The following is a 22,395-nucleotide window of genomic DNA, read 5'->3' on the forward strand; positions in this document are numbered from 1 at the left end:
TTGAGTGTATCGAGAACTGAAGAGTGGGAAGATGGAAAGTCAATTAACCAAAAATCGTCTAGTAAGTGAAAAATGAATGGAAGCTTACATGCGTACAGCAGGATCCAACACAATGCTTCAGAGAGGCTGAACAATAATTAATCTATCAAATGCAATGAACTAATCATCTAATAATATTAAATAGCAAGTGTCTGTATAATATGTGTTCTTTTATCAATTTTCAGGGCTTGTTTTGTTTGTTCCATGGATGGGTCAGCTTCTGCTTAGCTTTACACTAACTACACGCAACGTGATAAGATTTCACTGAAAAGCAACTTGTCTGTCCACACCAGACGTGATGAGACTACGAGATGCAACAAATCAATCAAAAACCACAGCCAATCAGAACAGTGTGTGGGCGGAGCTCTAAAAACCACAGCCAATCAAAACAGCAAGTGGACGGAGCTCTAGCGGCAAGAGCACCAGAGATTAATGTTGACGACACATTTGCAAGGAAATTAATAAGTATATAATCAAATTCACAAATATTAAACCATTTAAACTACAAAAAATATATACTGAGTTACTAAAACAATCGTTGTCATAGAATATACTTTATTGTTCACAGTTAGTTCAAAGTTTGAACACTCAAATGTGTTTAATTTCAAGATCTGAGGTGAATTATCCTTTGCTGCTTTTAGTATGATAAAGCTGGGAGCGCTACATGATATTCAAAGTAACATTACACACTTTTAACATTAAATAAAATACATAAACATTACCTGAGATTAACATTGCCTGTTTTATGTTGTTGTTCCAGTCGCAACGTCTCACAAAAATAGAAACCGTTTCTAAAATAGATCCATCGTGTCGCCGTCGTGGCTGGTTAGGACAAAAACTCGAAATGAACATGGAAAAGATACATTTTATCGCATGTCGCAGCGTTGCGTCACGTGTAGTCAGCACAGGGTGCCTGTCTCTGTCTTGTTGTGTCCTCACACTTATCAGACATTTTCTGTTTGTCATTCATTCTCTTTATCATATAGTTACAGCTCTTTCTTTAAACATCATCAGCTCCTCCAGTAGTTCTTAACTTCCTCAGTTCTGTACACATTTAAAAATCTTTTTAAAATAATTGCACTTACAAGCCTAAATCCAATAACTGTGCTCATGTAACCCGGCTGTGAGTGAAGGTGAAGTGTGTTAAAGTCATGATGAGGCTGATTCAGAAAAACAAACTAGGTGTCTTTAAAAGGCTTTATTCTTGCTATAAGGTCCCTCTGACATACAGACATAATCTGCAGTACAAGATGAGACAGGAAAGGGAAGTCACAGTCTGATATTTATAGGCCACCCAGCGTCCTCAGAGGATGGGTGAGGGCTTCTTGAAAATCAGAGAAAACAACTTACATGGTATTAGTTTACTGGCGTTTACTTCCGGTTACTGGCGTAATCTCAGGCTGATCAAGCATTGTGTGAGATATATATGCTTGTTCCTGTTATCTTAAGGACGAAGGTTATGTCAGTAACTGGAGCATTCCTCTTTGATACGGTTCAGTCGTATAACATGAGAGATTTTCTCTCTCTCGCTGTGGGGAGCGACTGCAAAACGCTGTGCAGCCGGAGCCCAGGAGCACTCAGTGACGAGGGCAGGCTTCTAGAGTCAAGGACTCAGAATATCCAAAAGAAAACAGAAAAACCCAGACGTCGATGTTGTAGAACCTGATAAAGATGGACAGTGAAGACTAGCCGGTCGCTGCACAGATATCAGCCATGGATATTCCTCTAGACCAGACCCAAGAGGAGGCCATTCCTCTGGTGGAGTGAGCCCTCACTTTAATGGGGCACTGTAAGTCCAGAGACTTGTAGGTTAGCGCTATTGTGTCCACTAACCAATATGGGCCAATCTCTGCTTTGTAACTGGCAGCGCTTTAGAACGGCCTCTGAAGCACACAAACAGCTGCTCTGGTTACCTGATTAGGCTAGAGTGCTCAATGCACACCCTAAAGGCCCGTACTGGGCAGAGTGGGGTCTGTTCACCCTCAGCAGGCAGGAAGAGTCCACTGAGACAGCCTGAAAGTCACAGACTCACTTGACCGATGTCAGAGCCAGCAGGAGACTGGACTTTAGTGACAGAGGCCAAAGGTTGGCTGTCGTGAGCGGCTCAAACCGAGGGCATCTGAGTGCTCTCAAGGCAATGGACAGGTCCTAGGAAGGGACTGAGTTGGGACGAGGCGTGTTTAGCCTTCTGGCCCCTTTGAGAAAATCTGACCTCCAGGTCGTGTTTCCCAAATGACTGGCCAGCTATAGGTGTGTGCTATACTGCAACAGCTACCATGTATACTTTAGCCATCCAACAGCTCCTGAAGAAAAGAGAAAATGGACTCGATCTCACAGGAAATGGGGTTTATAAGCCAGGCTGCTCACCAGCCGGAAAATATGGCCCACTTTTGTCTATAGAGGCGCCTGGTAGAAGGTGCCCTGGATCAGAGATCGTGTTCATGGCTGGCAAGTGACAGCACAGCTACAATCAGAAATGTTGCATCCGATGTCGCTGTTCTTTTAGAAGAAATGCTCTTCTGTGCTTTGGCTGAGTCAGCTGTGAGCTTGTGGGGGCGGCACCAGTAAATTCACAGATGTGAACCAATCAGGCTTCAGTATTCAGAGAAAACGCCGTTTCCCCATAGCGAGAGAGAGAAAACTCTTACACAATGACAGTGAACCGTATCGAAAGGGAACACTCCTTACATGGTATTTAGTCAAGATAAAACACTTCTTACATGGTTATGCAAGACAACTAGTAGTAATCATGCAAAATAAAAAAGGCTAAAAACAGGAATGAGCAGACATGATATGAAAATCACTAAATCAGCTTTTACACACAGTCTGAGTCTGTCCGTTACTGTATTTAATATTATATGTAAAGCAGTTTACATATGAAGCACAAGAAAATGACATTCAACACTTTGGGCAAATATCCATAAAACCCATAAAATGAAAATAAATCTGGCCTGTTAATCTCGCTCCAGCTCAGCAGTATTTTCTTGTAATATTGTAGGCATCTCTATTTCCTCTGGCCGCTGCGAGTCCTTCCTCCCTGTAAAATAAAGCCATTGACTGACCTCTGACCTCTGGTGTGTGTTTTTATCATGACTGCAGATTGATCCAGATCAGATGAGTGTGAATGATCAGATTGTGTGCGGCTCAAACTCACCAGCTCTTCTTGCACAGATGATCTGAAGAAGAATCACAGTAGGAGCAGCAAACACTGCCATCTCAACAATACTCACAATCACTGCAGGAAACATGAGAGGAAGAGGAGAAACTGAAGTCAAGGGGATTCAACTATGAACATTCACAGACTGACTGATAGTTTCAGTGATATAAAGCTGTCAGAATAAATCAACGTGTCGTACCTCTGATTAATAATGCAGCAGTCACACTGACTTCAGTTTCTCCTGGATCTGTGGATCATGTGTGTTAGTTCAGCTCAAACATAATGCAGCACGTCATCCGTCTGTCATCTATTATCATCTTATTTCAATCTCAGGAAATCAGAAATAAATCTGTTTGATGCTTTATTCATTCGCAGATATTCATGTTAAGTGCAGTTCTAGCACACACTCATGTCTAAGTTTGCATAAACACTGAAATGTGGAATATCTATGTACTGACGGCATCTGAAACACACAACGTTTGATGAAAATGAAGTTTAACTCATTGCCTGTCACCCCATTTTGGCAAATGAGCCATTTTGACATACCCCAAATAAAAGGGCTGGTGCTCGCAAGTCTTTATGAGTAGACACATAAGTAACATATATCTAGAAAGCCAACGCTTAAGGGTTTACAATTCAAGACTCAGAATGACTCAGACTGTTTTAAATATGAAGATATGTAGGCTCAAACATTTAAACAAAAATAAAAAATATTTTTAAATGTATAAAATTATTATGTGACTTCCAGTATAACAACTTATAACCACAACTAATGTGAAGCCACAAGTGTGGCCATTAGGGATGGGCATGATTAATCATCGATCGATAGTTGATCATTAAGAATTTCGGTGATCATGTTAATTTATCTATAGAGCCCCGCTAAATCGTGCACACAATTTACTATTTTGTTCCTTCGATTTGCTAAATCGTGCACACAATTTACTATTTCGTTCCTTCGATTTGCTAAATCGTGCACACAATTTACTATTTCGTTCCTTCGATTTGCTAAATCGTGCACACAATTTACTATTTCGTTCCTTCGATTTGCTAAATCGTGCACACGTTTAACTAATTTGTTCCCTCGATTTATTAAATCATGCGCACAATTTATAAATCGAGGGAACGAAATAGTAAATTGTGCGCACTATTTACCTTTTTTATTCTTGCATGTCATGTAAGGGGCTCCATAGTTATCGATTAATCAAATGCATTTTTTATTTTATTTTTAATGCAGGTTGTAGTGTGAGTCTTGAAGCAATGAAATGAATTTCACTGTGTGGCAGCAATTAAACATTTTACCACCAGGGTGCCATATTTGACACCATACTCTGTTATCAGTGATCTTCCGTTTTGATTTCAAAAGAATAACGTTACTCATGAAGAGGTCACACGCGAAGTGTGGCGTGGAACCATTTTGATTTTAAAACCGAAATAATTCACTGTAAACATTGAGCTGCCGTGTATAAGATTTGTATTTGTAATTGTCCCTTGTCAGACTGTACGAACATGATTCCCGATGTAAGCCATGGCACACTGTAAGATCTCAGTTATCATTAATGTCAGACTGCACGATATTGACGGTGCTAAAACTCCGGACGCGCACAAGAAAACTCGTCCGGAGTTTTATATCATCAATGAATGAGGCGTTCGGTGGCGGTGAGCTGCGTTACACGCGGGACTGAAATGGTGGCCACAGAGAAATCTCTAGTTCTCGTTTTGGTCATAGTGTGTCTAGAAAAACAGAGATTTGACTGTCGTCATAGGAGAAGTCACTCTGAAGAAGTGCGCCAAATCTTCTGACACTGCCAGAATTTCGTCTGAGGTAAAATTTGATCACAGCGCTCATTAATCGGCTGCCGGTGAACTTGTCAAACTAACGACCGAAGACGTCAGATTTTAGCCTAGGATCAGAGGAATCTTTTAGGATTTGCTAAATTTGTCTCAGACGGCCAAATCGCGGGCAAAATCGCACAGTGTGCACCCGGCTTAATATGATTGACAGCTGTGCAGCGAATGAGAAAGCTCTGAGATCATAAGATGATTGACAGCTGAACAGCGAATGAGAAAGCTCTGAGATCATAAGATGATTGATAGCTGAACGGCGAATGAGAGAGCTCTGAGATCATAAGATGATTGACAGCTGAACAGCGAATGAGAAAGCTCTGAGATCATAAGATGATTGACAGCTGAACAGTGAATGAGAAAGCTCTGAGAACATAAGATGATTGACAGCTGAACAGCGAATGAGAAAGCTCTGAGAACATAAGATGATTGACAGCTGAACAGCGAATGAGAAAGCTCTGAGAACATAAGATGATTGACAGCTGAACAGCGAATGAGAAAGCTCTGAGAACATAAGATGATTGACAGCTGAACAGCGAATGAGAAAGCTCTGAGATCATAAGATGATTGACAGCTGAACAGCGAATGAGAAAGCTCTGAGATCATAAGATGATTGACAGCTGAACAGCGAATGAGAAAGCTCTGAGATCATAATATGATTGACAGCTGAACAGCGAATGAGAAAGCTCTGAGAACATAAGTTGATTGACAGCTGAACAGCGAATGAGAAAGCTCTGAGAACATAAGATGATTGACAGCTGAACAGCGAATGAGAAAGCTCTGAGAGAGATCATAAGTGACGTGAAGTAGGACATAAATAGACTTATAGATTGTGCTTCAGAGAAATATGGGGCGGCAGTGGCTCAGTGGTTCATGTAGGTTGTCTACAAACCAGAAGGTTGGTGGTTCAATCCCCGGTTCCACCTGACCAAGTGTCGAAGTGTCCATGAGCAAGACACCTAACCCCAGCTGCTCCCGACGAGCTGGATGGTGCCTTACATGGCTGACACCGCCGTCGGTGTATGAATGGGTGAATGTGAGGCAAAAATGTAAAGCGCTTTGGATAAAAGCGCTATATAAATGCAGTCCATTTACCATTTACCAAATAGCCCTTCAGATCAGCGTTCAGATTCTGTCAGAAAGCCTGTCCTAGGAACTAATGTTATCGTTTCCGCACGTTCCGTTTATAGTGACGCGCACCGGTAGAAGATGACTGTCAATCTTCGTTTATGCTGCTGGTTATGCAATGTTTAATGCGTTAATGCAATACATGTAAGTACATATGTACATTTATATCATATCTGTATATGTCATGCATGTGATTGATCGTTTCCGATGTTTATATTGTTCAAGTTTTTCCGCTTTTTTCTGCCTTAATTTACATTTACATTCAAATAAGTCAAACCAAGCATAACAATCCTTGTATACAATGGGCCATTTGACTGTATTCTCCATTAAACCACTAGATGGCACAAATATTCAGCTCAGCACTTTTCCACACAACTGCTTTTGATCCTTGATGCATTCGCAACGCAAAGTTGATTCTGCACTAATTTGATAGCTAGGCATATCTATGGGACGCTGTTAACTGGTTAACTGTTAACCAACAAGACTTTTGAAAGAGAGAGAAAAACAGGTAAGTCACGAATAAGTCGCATTTGATTGCTTTCATAATAATACCAGTAGGCTAAATAAAGCGAAATATTGTACTACAAACATAGGTTATTTTAGTTCCCCTCACTCCACAACAAATCCTTCAAATTTAACGGTATTCAGAACAGAAGGGTATAACTATATAAAGTCAAAACAAAATAATTTACTGAGGAACTCGCGGAACCCAATGCATATAGAGTGAGGCGCGGGACTCGCGGCACCCAACGCATATAGAGTGAGGCGTGGGACTCATGGAACCCAGCGCATATAGAGTGCGGCGCGGGACTCGCGGAACCCAACGCATATAGAGTGAGGCGTGGGACTCACGGAACCCAGCGCATATAGAGTGAGGCGCGGGACTCGCGGAACCCAGCGCATATAGAGTGAGGCGCGGGACTCGCGGAACCCAGCGCATATAGAGTGAGGCGCGGGACTCACGGAACCCAACGCATATAGAGTGCGGTGCGGGACTCGCGGAACCCAACGCATATAGAGTGAAGCGCGGGACTTGCGGAACCCAGCGCATATAGAGTGAGGCGCGGGACTCGCGGAACCCAACGCATATAGAGTGCGGTGCTGGACTTGCGGAACCCAGCGCATATAGAGTGAGGCGCGGGACTCGCGGAACCCAGCACATATAGAGTGAGGCGCGGGACTCGCGGCACCCAACGCATATAGAGTGAGGCGCGGGACTCATGGAACCCAGCGCATATAGAGTGTGGCGCGGGACTCGCGGAACCCAACGCATATAGAGTGAGGCATGGGACTCACGGAACCCAGCGCATATAGAGTGAGGCGCGGGACTCGCGGAACCCAGCGCATATAGAGTGAGGCGCGGGACTCGCGGAACCCAGCGCATATAGAGTGAGGCGCGGGACTCGCGGAACCCAGCGCATATAGAGTGAGGCGCGGGACTCACGGAACCCAACGCATATAGAGTGCGGTGCGGGACTCGCGGAACCCAACGCATATAGAGTGAAGCGCGGGACTTGCGGAACCCAGCGCATATAGAGTGAGGCGCGGGACTCGCGGAACCCAACGCATATAGAGTGCGGTGCTGGACTTGCGGAACCCAGCGCATATAGAGTGAGGCGCGGGACTTGCGGAACCCAACGCATATAGAGTGAGGCGCGGGACTCGCGGAACCCAGCGCATATAGAGTGAGGCGCGGGACTCACGGAACCCAGCGCATATAGAGTGAGGCGCGGGACTCACTGAACCCAGCGCATATAGAGTGAGGCGCGGGACTCGCGGAACCCAACGCATATAGAGTGCGGCGCGGGACTCGCGGAACCCAGCGCATATAGAGTGCGGCGCGGGACTCACGGAACCCAACGCATATAGAGTGAGGCGCGGGACTAGCGGAACCCAACGCATATAGAGTGAGGCGCGGGACTCGCGGAACCCAGCGCATATAGAGTGAGGCGCGGGACTCGCGGAACCCAACGCATATAGAGTGCGGCGCGGTACTCGCGGAACCAAGCGCATATAGAGTGCGGCGCGGGACTCGCGGAACCCAACGCATATAGAGTGCGGCGCGGGACTCGCTGAACCCAGCGCATATAGAGTGCGGCGCGGGACTCGCGGAACCCAGCGCATATAGAGTGCGGCGCGGGACTCGCGGAACCCAGCGCATATAGAGTGCGGCGCGGGACTCGCGGAACCCAATGCATATAGAGTGAGGCGCGGGACTCGCGGAACCCAGCGCATATAGAGTGAGGCGCGGGACTCACGGAACCCAGCGCATATAGAGTGAGGCGCGGGACTCACGGAACCCAACGCATATAGAGTGCGGTGCGGGACTCGCGGAACCCAAAGCATATAGAGTGAAGCGCGGGACTTGCGGAACCCAACGCATATAGAGTGAGGCGCGGGACTCGCGGAACCCAGCGCATATAGAGTGAGGCGCGGGACTCACGGAACCCAGCGCATATAGAGTGAGGCGCGGGACTCACTGAACCCAGCGCATATAGAGTGAGGCGCGGGACTCACTGAACCCAGCGCATATAGAGTGAGGCGCGGGACTCGCGGAACCCAACGCATATAGAGTGCGGCGCGGGACTCGCGGAACCCAGCGCATATAGAGTGAGGCGCGGGACTCACGGAACCCAGCGCATATAGAGTGAGGCGCGGGACTCGCGGAACCCAACGCATATAGAGTGCGGCGCGGGACTCGCGGAACCAAGCGCATATAGAGTGCGGCGCGGGACTCGCGGAACCCAACGCATATAGAGTGCGGCGCGGGACTCGCGGAACACAGCGCATATAGAGTGCGGCGCGGGACTCGCGGAACCCAGCGCATATAGAGTGCGGCGCGGGACTCGCAGAACCCAATGCATATAGAGTGAGGCGCGGGACTCGCGGAACCCAGCGCATATAGAGTGAGGCGCGGGACTCGCGGAACCCAACGCATATAGAGTGCGGCGCGGGACTCGCGGAACCCAGCGCATATAGAGTGCGGCGCGGGACTCACGGAACCCAACGCATATAGAGTGAGGCGCGGGACTAGCGGAACCCAACGCATATAGAGTGAGGCGCGGGACTCGCGGAACCCAGCGCATATAGAGTGAGGCGCGGGACTCGCGGAACCCAGCGCATATAGAGTGAGGCGCGGGACTCACAGAACCCAGCGCATATAGAGTGAGTCGCGGGACTCGCGGAACCCAACGCATATAGAGTGCGGCGCGGGACTCACGGAACCCAGCGCATATTGAGTGAGGTGCGAGACTCACGGAACCCAGCGCATATAGAGTGCGGCGCGGGACTCGCGGAACCAAGCGCATATAGAGTGAGGCGCGGGACTCATGGAACCCAACGCATATAGAGTGAGGCGCGGGACTCACGGAACCCAACGCATATAGAGTGAGGCGCGGGACTCACGGAACCCAACGCATATAGAGTGAGGCGCGGGACTCGCGGAACCCAGCGCATATAGAGTGAGGCGCGGGACTCGCGGAACCCAGCGCATATAGAGTGAGGCGTGGGACTCACGGAACCCAGCGCATATAGAGTGAGGCGCGGGACTCGCGGCACCCAACGCATATAGAGTGAGGCGCGGGACTCATGGAACCCAGCGCATATAGAGTGCGGCGCGGGACTCGCGGAACCCAACGCATATAGAGTGAGGCGTGGGACTCACGGAACCCAGCGCATATAGAGTGAGGCGCGGGACTCGCGGAACCCAGCGCATATAGAGTGAGGCGCGGGACTCGCGGAACCCAGCGCATATAGAGTGAGGCGCGGGACTCGCGGAACCCAACGCATATAGAGTGAGGCGCGGGACTCACGGAACCCAGCGCATATAGAGTGAGTCGCGGGACTCGCGGAACCCAGCGCATATAGAGTGAGGCGCGGGACTCGCGGAACCCAACGCATATAGAGTGCGGCGCGGGACTCGCGGAACCCAGCGCATAAAGAGTGCGGCGCGGGACTCGCGGAACCCAATGCATATAGAGTGAGGCGCGGGACTCGCGGAACCCAGCGCATATAGAGTGAGGCGCGGGACTCACAGAACCCAGCGCATATAGAGTGAGGCGCGGGACTCGCGGAACCCAACGCATATAGAGTGAAGCGCGGGACTTGCGGAACCCAGCGCATATAGAGTGAGGCGCGGGACTCGCGGAACCCAACGCATATAGAGTGCGGTGCTGGACTTGCGGAACCCAGCGCATATAGAGTGAGGCGCGGGACTTGCGGAACCCAGCGCATATAGAGTGAGGCGCGGGACTCACGGAACCCAGCGCATATAGAGTGAGGCGCGGGACTCACGGAACCCAGCGCATATAGAGTGAGGCGCGGGACTCACGGAACCCAACGCATATAGAGTGCGGTGCGGGACTCGCGGAACCCAACGCATATAGAGTGAAGCGCGGGACTTGCGGAACCCAGCGCATATAGAGTGAGGCGCGGGACTCGCGGAACCCAACGCATATAGAGTGCGGTGCTGGACTTGCGGAACCCAGCGCATATAGAGTGCGGTGCGGGACTCGCGGAACCCAACGCATATAGAGTGAAGCGCGGGACTTGCGGAACCCAGCGCATATAGAGTGAGGCGCGGGACTCGCGGAACCCAACGCATATAGAGTGCGGTGCTGGACTTGCGGAACCCAGCGCATATAGAGTGAGGCGCGGGACTTGCGGAACCCAACGCATATAGAGTGAGGCGCGGGACTCGCGGAACCCAGCGCATATAGAGTGAGGCGCGGGACTCACGGAACCCAGCGCATATAGAGTGAGGCGCGGGACTCACTGAACCCAGCGCATATAGAGTGAGGCGCGGGACTCGCGGAACCCAACGCATATAGAGTGCGGCGCGGGACTCGCGGAACCCAGCGCATATAGAGTGCATATAGAGTGAGGCGCGGGACTCACAGAACCCAGCGCATATAGAGTGAGTCGCGGGACTCGCGGGACTCGCGGAACCCAACGCATATAGAGTGCGGCGCGGGACTCGCGGAACCCAACGCATATAGAGTGCGGCGCGGGACTCGCGGAACCCAGCGCATATAGAGTGCGGCGCGGGACTCACGGAACCCAACGCATATAGAGTGCGGCGCGGGACTCGCGGAACCCAACGCATAAAGAGTGCGGCGCGGGACTCACGGAACCCAGCGCATATAGAGTGAGGCGCGGGACTCGCGGAACCCAACGCATATAGAGTGCGGCGCGGGACTCGCGGAACCAAGCGCATATAGAGTGCGGCGCGGGACTCGCGGAACCCAACGCATATAGAGTGCGGCGCGGGACTCGCGGAACCCAGCGCATATAGAGTGCGGCGCGGGACTCGCGGAACCCAATGCAAATAGAGTGAGGCGCGGGACTCGCGGAACCCAGCGCATATAGAGTGAGGCGCGGGACTCACGGAACCCAGCGCATATAGAGTGAGGCGCGGGACTCACGGAACCTAACGCATATAGAGTGCGGTGCGGGACTCGCGGAACCCAACGCATATAGAGTGAAGCGCGGGACTTGCGGAACCCAGCGCATATAGAGTGAGGCGCGGGACTCGCGGAACCCAGCGCATATAGAGTGAGGCGCGGGACTCACGGAACCCAGCGCATATAGAGTGAGTCGCGGGACTCGCGGGACTCGCGGAACCCAACGCATATAGAGTGCGGCGCGGGACTCGCGGAACCCAGCGCATATTGAGTGAGGTGCGAGACTCACGGAACCCAGCGCATATAGAGTGAGGCGCGGGACTCGCGGAACCCAACGCATATAGAGTGCGCCGCGGGACTCGCGGAACCAAGCGCATATAGAGTGCGGCGCGGGACTCGCGGAACCCAACGCATATAGAGTGCGGCACGGGACTCGCGGAACCCAGCGCATATAGAGTGCGGCGCGGGACTCGCGGAACCCAAAGCATATAGAGTGAGGCGCGGGACTCGCGGAACCCAGCGCATATAGAGTGAGGCGCGGGACTCACGGAACCCAGCGCATATAGAGTGAGGCGCGGGACTCACGGAACCCAACGCATATAGAGTGCGGTGCGGGACTCGCGGAACCCAACGCATATAGAGTGAAGCGCGGGACTTGCGGAACCCAGCGCATATAGAGTGAGGCGCGGGACTCGCGGAACCCAACGCATATAGAGTGCGGTGCTGGACTTGCGGAACCCAGCGCATATAGAGTGAGGCGCGGGACATGCGGAACCCAGCGCATATAGAGTGAGGCGCTGGACTTGCGGAACCCAACGCATATAGAGTGAGGCGCGGGACTCCCGGAACCCAGCGCATATAGAGTGAGGCGCGGGACTCACGGAACCCAGCGCATATAGAGTGAGGCGCGGGACTCACTGAACCCAGCGCATATAGAGTGAGGCGCGGGACTCGTGGAACCCAACGCATATAGAGTGCGGCGCGGGACTTGCGGAACCCAGCGCATATAGAGTGAGGCGCGGGACTTGCGGAACCCAACGCATATAGAGTGAGGCGCGGGACTCACGGAACCCAGCGCATATAGAGTGAGGCGCGGGACATGCGGAACCCAGCGCATATAGAGTGAGGCGCTGGACTTGCGGAACCCAACGCATATAGAGTGAGGCGCGGGACTCCCGGAACCCAGCGCATATAGAGTGAGGCGCGGGACTCACGGAACCCAGCGCATATAGAGTGAGGCGCGGGACTCACTGAACCCAGCGCATATAGAGTGAGGCGCGGGACTCGCGGAACCCAACGCATATAGAGTGCGGCGCAGGACTCACGGAACCCAGCGCATATAGAGTGAGGCGCGGGACTCGCGGAACCCAACGCATATAGAGTGCGGCGCGGGACTCGCGGAACCAAGCGCATATAGAGTGCGGCGCGGGACTCGCGGAACCCAACGCATATAGAGTGCGGCGCGGGACTCGCGGAACCCAGCGCATATAGAGTGCGGCGCGGGACTCGCGGAACCCAATGCAAATAGAGTGAGGCGCGGGACTCGCGGAACCCAGCGCATATAGAGTGAGGCGCGGGACTCACGGAACCCAGCGCATATAGAGTGAGGCGCGGGACTTACGGAACCCAACGCATATAGAGTGCGGTGCGGGACTCGCGGAACCCAACGCATATAGAGTAAAGCGCGGGACTTGCGGAACCCAGCGCATATAGAGTGAGGCGCGGGACTCGCGGAACCCAACGCATATAGAGTGCGGTGCTGGACTTGCGGAACCCAGCGCATATAGAGTGAGGCGCGGGACTCGCGGAACCCAGCGCATATAGAGTGAGGCGCGGGACTCCCGGAACCCAGCGCATATAGAGTGAGGCGCGGGACTCACGGAACCCAGCGCATATAGAGTGAGGCGCGGGACTCACTGAACCCAGCGCATATAGAGTGAGGCGCGGGACTCGCGGAACCCAACGCATATAGAGTGCGGCGCGGGACTTGCGGAACCCAGCGCATATAGAGTGAGGCGCGGGACTTGCGGAACCCAACGCATATAGAGTGAGGCGCGGGACTCACGGAACCCAGCGCATATAGAGTGAGGCACGGGACTCACTGAACCCAGCGCATATAGAGTGAGGCGCGGGACTCGCGGAACCCAACGCATATAGAGTGCGGCGCGGGACTCGCGGAACCCAGCGCATATAGAGTGCGGCGCGGGACTCACGGAACCCAACGCATATAGAGTGCGGCGCGGGACTCGCGGAACCCAACGCATAAAGAGTGCGGCGCAGGACTCACGGAACCCAGCGCATATAGAGTGAGGCGCGGGACTCGCGGAACCCAACGCATATAGAGTGCGGCGCGGGACTCGCGGAACCAAGCGCATATAGAGTGCGGCGCGGGACTCGCGGAACCCAACGCATATAGAGTGCGGCGCGGGACTCGCGGAACCCAGCGCATATAGAGTGCGGCGCGGGACTCGCGGAACCCAATGCAAATAGAGTGAGGCGCGGGACTCGCGGAACCCAGCGCATATAGAGTGAGGCGCGGGACTCACGGAACCCAGCGCATATAGAGTGAGGCGCGGGACTTACGGAACCCAACGCATATAGAGTGCGGTGCGGGACTCGCGGAACCCAACGCATATAGAGTGAAGCGCGGGACTTGCGGAACCCAGCGCATATAGAGTGAGGCGCGGGACTCGCGGAACCCAACGCATATAGAGTGCGGTGCTGGACTTGCGGAACCCAGCGCATATAGAGTGAGGCGCGGGACTTGCGGAACCCAGCGCATATAGAGTGAGGCGCGGGACTTGCGGAACCCAACGCATATAGAGTGAGGCGCGGGACTCGCGGAACCCAGCGCATATAGAGTGAGGCGCGGGACTCGCGGAACCCAACGCATATAGAGTGCGGCGCGGGACTCGCGGAACCCAACGCATATAGAGTGAGGCGCGGGACTAGCGGAACCCAACGCATATAGAGTGAGGCGCGGGACTCGCGGAACCCAGCGCATATAGAGTGAGGCGCGGGACTAGCGGAACCCAACGCATATAGAGTGAGGTGTGGGACTCACGGAACCCAGCTTATATAGAGTGAGGCGCGGGACTCGCGGAACCCAACGCATATAGAGTGAGGCGCGGGACTCACGGAACCCAACGCATATAGAGTGCGGCGCGGGACTCGCGGAACCCAGCGCATATAGAGTGAGGTGCGGGACTCACGGAACCCAGCACATATAGAGTGCGGCGCGGGACTCGCGGAACCCAACGCATATAGAGTGAGGCGCGGGACTCACGGAACCCAACGCATATAGAGTGCGGCGCGGGACTCGCGGAACCCAGCGCATATTGAGTGAGGTGCGGGACTCACGGAACCCAGCGCATATAGAGTGAGGCGCGGGACTCGCGGAACCCAGCGCATATAGAGTGAGGCGCGGGACTCGCGGAACCCAACGCATATAGAGTGAGGCGCGGGACTCGCGGAACCCAACGCATATAGAGTGAAGCGCGGGACTTGCGGAACCCAGCGCATATAGAGTGAGGCGCGGGACTCGCGGAACCCAACGCATATAGAGTGCGGTGCTGGACTTGCGGAACCCAGCGCATATAGAGTGAGGCGCGGGACTTGCGGAACCCAGCGCATATAGAGTGAGGCGCGGGACTTGCGGAACCCAGCGCATATAGAGTGAGGCGCGGGACTCGCGGAACCCAACGCATATAGAGTGCGGCGCGGGACTCGCGGAACCAAGCGCATATAGAGTGCGGCGCGGGACTCGCGGAACCCAACGCATATAGAGTGCGGCGCGGGACTCGCGGAACACAGCGCATATAGAGTGCGGCGCGGGACTCGCGGAACCCAGCGCATATAGAGTGCGGCGCGGGACTCGCAGAACCCAATGCATATAGAGTGAGGCGCGGGACTCGCGGAACCCAGCGCATATAGAGTGAGGCGCGGGACTCGCGGAACCCAACGCATATAGAGTGCGGCGCGGGACTCGCGGAACCCAACGCATATAGAGTGCGGCGCGGGACTCGCGGAACCCAGCGCATATTGAGTGAGGTGCGAGACTCACGGAACCCAGCGCATATAGAGTGCGGCGCGGGACTCGCGGAACCCAGCGCATATAGAGTGCGGCGCGGGACTCGCAGAACCCAACGCATATAGAGTGAGGCGCGGGACTCGCGGAACCCAGCGCATATAGAGTGAGGCGCGGGACTCACAGAACCCAGCGCATATAGAGTGAGTCGCGGGACTCGCGGAACCCAGCGCATATTGAGTGAGGTGCGAGACTCACGGAACCCAGCGCATATAGAGTGCGGCGCGGGACTCGCGGAACCAAGCGCATATAGAGTGAGGCGCGGGACTCATGGAACCCAACGCATATAGAGTGAGGCGCGGGACTCACGGAACCCAACGCATATAGAGTGAGGCGCGGGACTCACGGAACCCAACGCATATAGAGTGAGGCGCGGGACTCGCGGAACCCAGCGCATATAGAGTGAGGCGCGGGACTCGCGGAACCCAGCGCATATAGAGTGAGGCGTGGGACTCACGGAACCCAGCGCATATAGAGTGAGGCGCGGGACTCGCGGCACCCAACGCATATAGAGTGAGGCGCGGGACTCATGGAACCCAGCGCATATAGAGTGCGGCGCGGGACTCGCGGAACCCAACGCATATAGAGTGAGGCGTGGGACTCACGGAACCCAGCGCATATAGAGTGAGGCGCGGGACTCGCGGAACCCAGCGCATATAGAGTGAGGCGCGGGACTCGCGGAACCCAGCGCATATAGAGTGAGGCGCGGGACTCGCGGAACCCAACGCATATAGAGTGAGGCGCGGGACTCACGGAACCCAGCGCATATAGAGTGAGTCGCGGGACTCGCGGAACCCAGCGCATATAGAGTGAGGCGCGGGACTCGCGGAACCCAACGCATATAGAGTGCGGCGCGGGACTCGCGGAACCCAGCGCATAAAGAGTGCGGCGCGGGACTCGCGGAACCCAATGCATATAGAGTGAGGCGCGGGACTCGCGGAACCCAGCGCATATAGAGTGAGGCGCGGGACTCACAGAACCCAGCGCATATAGAGTGAGGCGCGGGACTCGCGGAACCCAACGCATATAGAGTGAAGCGCGGGACTTGCGGAACCCAGCGCATATAGAGTGAGGCGCGGGACTCGCGGAACCCAACGCATATAGAGTGCGGTGCTGGACTTGCGGAACCCAGCGCATATAGAGTGAGGCGCGGGACTTGCGGAACCCAACGCATATAGAGTGAGGCGCGGGACTCGCGGAACCCAGCGCATATAGAGTGAGGCGCGGGACTCACGGAACCCAGCGCATATAGAGTGAGGCGCGGGACTCACGGAACCCAGCGCATATAGAGTGAGGCGCGGGACTCACGGAACCCAACGCATATAGAGTGCGGTGCGGGACTCGCGGAACCCAACGCATATAGAGTGAAGCGCGGGACTTGCGGAACCCAGCGCATATAGAGTGAGGCGCGGGACTCGCGGAACCCAACGCATATAGAGTGCGGTGCTGGACTTGCGGAACCCAGCGCATATAGAGTGCGGTGCGGGACTCGCGGAACCCAACGCATATAGAGTGAAGCGCGGGACTTGCGGAACCCAGCGCATATAGAGTGAGGCGCGGGACTCGCGGAACCCAACGCATATAGAGTGCGGTGCTGGACTTGCGGAACCCAGCGCATATAGAGTGAGGCGCGGGACTTGCGGAACCCAACGCATATAGAGTGAGGCGCGGGACTCGCGGAACCCAGCGCATATAGAGTGAGGCGCGGGACTCACGGAACCCAGCGCATATAGAGTGAGGCGCGGGACTCACTGAACCCAGCGCATATAGAGTGAGGCGCGGGACTCGCGGAACCCAACGCATATAGAGTGCGGCGCGGGACTCGCGGAACCCAGCGCATATAGAGTGCATATAGAGTGAGGCGCGGGACTCACAGAACCCAGCGCATATAGAGTGAGTCGCGGGACTCGCGGGACTCGCGGAACCCAACGCATATAGAGTGCGGCGCGGGACTCGCGGAACCCAACGCATATAGAGTGCGGCGCGGGACTCGCGGAACCCAGCGCATATAGAGTGCGGCGCGGGACTCACGGAACCCAACGCATATAGAGTGCGGCGCGGGACTCGCGGAACCCAACGCATAAAGAGTGCGGCGCGGGACTCACGGAACCCAGCGCATATAGAGTGAGGCGCGGGACTCGCGGAACCCAACGCATATAGAGTGCGGCGCGGGACTCGCGGAACCAAGCGCATATAGAGTGCGGCGCGGGACTCGCGGAACCCAACGCATATAGAGTGCGGCGCGGGACTCGCGGAACCCAGCGCATATAGAGTGCGGCGCGGGACTCGCGGAACCCAATGCAAATAGAGTGAGGCGCGGGACTCGCGGAACCCAGCGCATATAGAGTGAGGCGCGGGACTCACGGAACCCAGCGCATATAGAGTGAGGCGCGGGACTCACGGAACCTAACGCATATAGAGTGCGGTGCGGGACTCGCGGAACCCAACGCATATAGAGTGAAGCGCGGGACTTGCGGAACCCAGCGCATATAGAGTGAGGCGCGGGACTCGCGGAACCCAGCGCATATAGAGTGAGGCGCGGGACTCACGGAACCCAGCGCATATAGAGTGAGTCGCGGGACTCGCGGGACTCGCGGAACCCAACGCATATAGAGTGCGGCGCGGGACTCGCGGAACCCAGCGCATATTGAGTGAGGTGCGAGACTCACGGAACCCAGCGCATATAGAGTGAGGCGCGGGACTCGCGGAACCCAACGCATATAGAGTGCGCCGCGGGACTCGCGGAACCAAGCGCATATAGAGTGCGGCGCGGGACTCGCGGAACCCAACGCATATAGAGTGCGGCACGGGACTCGCGGAACCCAGCGCATATAGAGTGCGGCGCGGGACTCGCGGAACCCAAAGCATATAGAGTGAGGCGCGGGACTCGCGGAACCCAGCGCATATAGAGTGAGGCGCGGGACTCACGGAACCCAGCGCATATAGAGTGAGGCGCGGGACTCACGGAACCCAACGCATATAGAGTGCGGTGCGGGACTCGCGGAACCCAACGCATATAGAGTGAAGCGCGGGACTTGCGGAACCCAGCGCATATAGAGTGAGGCGCGGGACTCGCGGAACCCAACGCATATAGAGTGCGGTGCTGGACTTGCGGAACCCAGCGCATATAGAGTGAGGCGCGGGACATGCGGAACCCAGCGCATATAGAGTGAGGCGCTGGACTTGCGGAACCCAACGCATATAGAGTGAGGCGCGGGACTCCCGGAACCCAGCGCATATAGAGTGAGGCGCGGGACTCACGGAACCCAGCGCATATAGAGTGAGGCGCGGGACTCACTGAACCCAGCGCATATAGAGTGAGGCGCGGGACTCGCGGAACCCAACGCATATAGAGTGCGGCGCGGGACTTGCGGAACCCAGCGCATATAGAGTGAGGCGCGGGACTTGCGGAACCCAACGCATATAGAGTGAGGCGCGGGACTCACGGAACCCAGCGCATATAGAGTGAGGCACGGGACTCACTGAACCCAGCGCATATAGAGTGAGGCGCGGGACTCGCGGAACCCAACGCATATAGAGTGCGGCGCGGGACTCGCGGAACCCAGCGCATATAGAGTGCGGCGCGGGACTCACGGAACCCAACGCATATAGAGTGCGGCGCGGGACTCGCGGAACCCAACGCATAAAGAGTGCGGCGCAGGACTCACGGAACCCAGCGCATATAGAGTGAGGCGCGGGACTCGCGGAACCCAACGCATATAGAGTGCGGCGCGGGACTCGCGGAACCAAGCGCATATAGAGTGCGGCGCGGGACTCGCGGAACCCAACGCATATAGAGTGCGGCGCGGGACTCGCGGAACCAAGCGCATATAGAGTGCGGCGCGGGACTCGCGGAACCCAACGCATAAAGAGTGCGGCGCAGGACTCACGGAACCAAGCGCATATAGAGTGCGGCGCGGGACTCGCGGAACCCAGCGCATATAGAGTGCGGCGCGGGACTCGCGGAACCCAATGCAAATAGAGTGAGGCGCGGGACTCGCGGAACCCAGCGCATATAGAGTGAGGCGCGGGACTCACGGAACCCAGCGCATATAGAGTGAGGCGCGGGACTTACGGAACCCAACGCATATAGAGTGCGGTGCGGGACTCGCGGAACCCAACGCATATAGAGTGAAGCGCGGGACTTGCGGAACCCAGCGCATATAGAGTGAGGCGCGGGACTCGCGGAACCCAACGCATATAGAGTGCGGTGCTGGACTTGCGGAACCCAGCGCATATAGAGTGAGGCGCGGGACTTGCGGAACCCAGCGCATATAGAGTGAGGCGCGGGACTTGCTGAACCCAACGCATATAGAGTGAGGCGCGGGACTCGCGGAACCCAGCGCATATAGAGTGAGGCGCGGGACTCGCGGAACCCAACGCATATAGAGTGCGGCGCGGGACTCGCGGAACCCAACGCATATAGAGTGAGGCGCGGGACTAGCGGAACCCAACGCATATAGAGTGAGGCGCGGGACTCGCGGAACCCAGCGCATATAGAGTGAGGCGCGGGACTAGCGGAACCCAACGCATATAGAGTGAGGTGTGGGACTCACGGAACCCAGCTTATATAGAGTGAGGCGCGGGACTCGCGGAACCCAACGCATATAGAGTGAGGCGCGGGACTCACGGAACCCAACGCATATAGAGTGCGGCGCGGGACTCGCGGAACCCAGCGCATATAGAGTGAGGTGCGGGACTCACGGAACCCAGCACATATAGAGTGCGGCGCGGGACTCGCGGAACCCAACGCATATAGAGTGAGGCGCGGGACTCACGGAACCCAACGCATATAGAGTGCGGCGCGGGACTCGCGGAACCCAGCGCATATTGAGTGAGGTGCGGGACTCACGGAACCCAGCGCATATAGAGTGAGGCGCGGGACTCGCGGAACCCAGCGCATATAGAGTGAGGCGCGGGACTCGCGGAACCCAACGCATATAGAGTGAGGCGCGGGACTCGCGGAACCCAACGCATATAGAGTGAAGCGCGGGACTTGCGGAACCCAGCGCATATAGAGTGAGGCGCGGGACTCGCGGAACCCAACGCATATAGAGTGCGGTGCTGGACTTGCGGAACCCAGCGCATATAGAGTGAGGCGCGGGACTTGCGGAACCCAGCGCATATAGAGTGAGGCGCGGGACTTGCGGAACCCAACGCATATAGAGTGAGGCGCGGGACTCGCGGAACCCAGCGCATATAGAGTGAGGCGCGGGACTCGCGGAACCCAACGCATATAGAGTGCGGCGCGGGACTCGCGGAACCCAACGCATATAGAGTGAGGCGCGGGACTAGCGGAACCCAACGCATATAGAGTGAGGCGCGGGACTCGCGGAACCCAGCGCATATAGAGTGAGGCGCGGGACTAGCGGAACCCAACGCATATAGAGTGAGGTGTGGGACTCACGGAACCCAGCTTATATAGAGTGAGGCGCGGGACTCGCGGAACCCAACGCATATAGAGTGAGGCGCGGGACTCACGGAACCCAACGCATATAGAGTGCGGCGCGGGACTCGCGGAACCCAGCGCATATAGAGTGAGGTGCGGGACTCACGGAACCCAGCGCATATAGAGTGCGGCGCGGGACTCGCGGAACCCAACGCATATAGAGTGAGGCGCGGGACTCACGGAACCCAACGCATATAGAGTGCGGCGCGGGACTCGCGGAACCCAGCGCATATTGAGTGAGGTGCGGGACTCACGGAACCCAGCGCATATAGAGTGAGGCGCGGGACTCGCGGAACCCAGCGCATATAGAGTGAGGCGCGGGACTCGCGGAACCCAACGCATATAGAGTGAGGCGCGGGACTCGCGGAACCCAACGCATATAGAGTGAGGCGCGGGACTCGCGGAACCCTGCGCATATTGAGTGAGGTGCGGGACTCACAGAACCCAGCGCATATAGAGTGAGGCGCGGGACTCACGGAACCCAGCGCATATAGAGTGAGGCGCGGGACTCGCGGAACCCAACGCATATAGAGTGAGGCGCGGGACTCGCGGAACCCAACGCATATAGAGTGCGGCGCGGGACTCGCGGAACCCAACGCATATAGAGTGAGGCGCGGGACTCGCGGAACCCAACGCATATAGAGTGCGGCGCGGGACTCGCGGAACCCAGCGCATATTGAGTGAGGTGCGGGACTCACGGAACCCAGCGCATATAGAGTGAGGTGCGGGACTCACGGAACCCAGCGCATATAGAGTGAGGCGCGGGACTCGCGGAACCCAACGCATATAGAGTGCGGCGCGGGACTAGATTTGATGGCTGAGTGCGGGCGGTAGCTACTCGTGTGTGTGTGTGGATTTCGGGAGAACAAAACTATTTGCATGACTACAGCAAAATAAAAAAAAATCTAAAAAGAAAACATCTAGAAACAAATAAAATGTTATAAAATGAAATAAAAACAAATTACAGGTGGAGGCAGAGTATAACACGTTTTTGCCGCGTTGTGCAATGTAACCAATATATTGGTTAAACAAAGCCGATACAACAAATGTTTATTTCTAGAACGCAATGGCCAAACAGATTCATTTAAGAGAAGAATCCCTTCACCGCTCAAGAGTTTTTGTGCAGTGCTGAATTCTGTATGCTGACAAATCCTCTGATTATAACAAAGAAAGTTTAGACATTATAAAAAAAGATTCATTGTGCAGTCATTTTTATTGATAACAGAGCTTTGTGAGATCGCGTTGAACTGAGATGAGCTTTTTTGAAATAACGAGCGCACTTTGCGCGTAT

At 55.0% G+C, this 22,395-nt stretch overlaps 1 protein-coding gene across 1 annotated transcript in view; it reads right to left on the bottom strand.

Annotated features, from left to right (window-relative positions):
• Positions 1-1,285: 1,285 nt before the first annotated feature.
• Positions 1,286-22,395, bottom strand: part of LOC137089762 (uncharacterized) — a 29,320-nt gene continuing 8,210 nt past the window's right edge. Inside the window, exons 5-7 of the mRNA XM_067453332.1 lie at positions 3,396-3,659; positions 3,194-3,274; positions 1,286-3,076 (exon numbers count right to left, since the gene is read on the bottom strand). Of these exons, the coding sequence (XP_067309433.1) occupies positions 3,643-3,659 (17 nt within the window). The 3' untranslated portion in view covers positions 1,286-3,076; positions 3,194-3,274; positions 3,396-3,642. The remainder of the gene's footprint in view (positions 3,077-3,193; positions 3,275-3,395; positions 3,660-22,395) is intronic.

Source organism: Pseudorasbora parva, chromosome 2 (genome assembly GCF_024679245.1).
Source record: "Pseudorasbora parva isolate DD20220531a chromosome 2, ASM2467924v1, whole genome shotgun sequence".
Classification (NCBI taxonomy): Eukaryota; Metazoa; Chordata; class Actinopteri; order Cypriniformes; family Gobionidae; genus Pseudorasbora; species Pseudorasbora parva.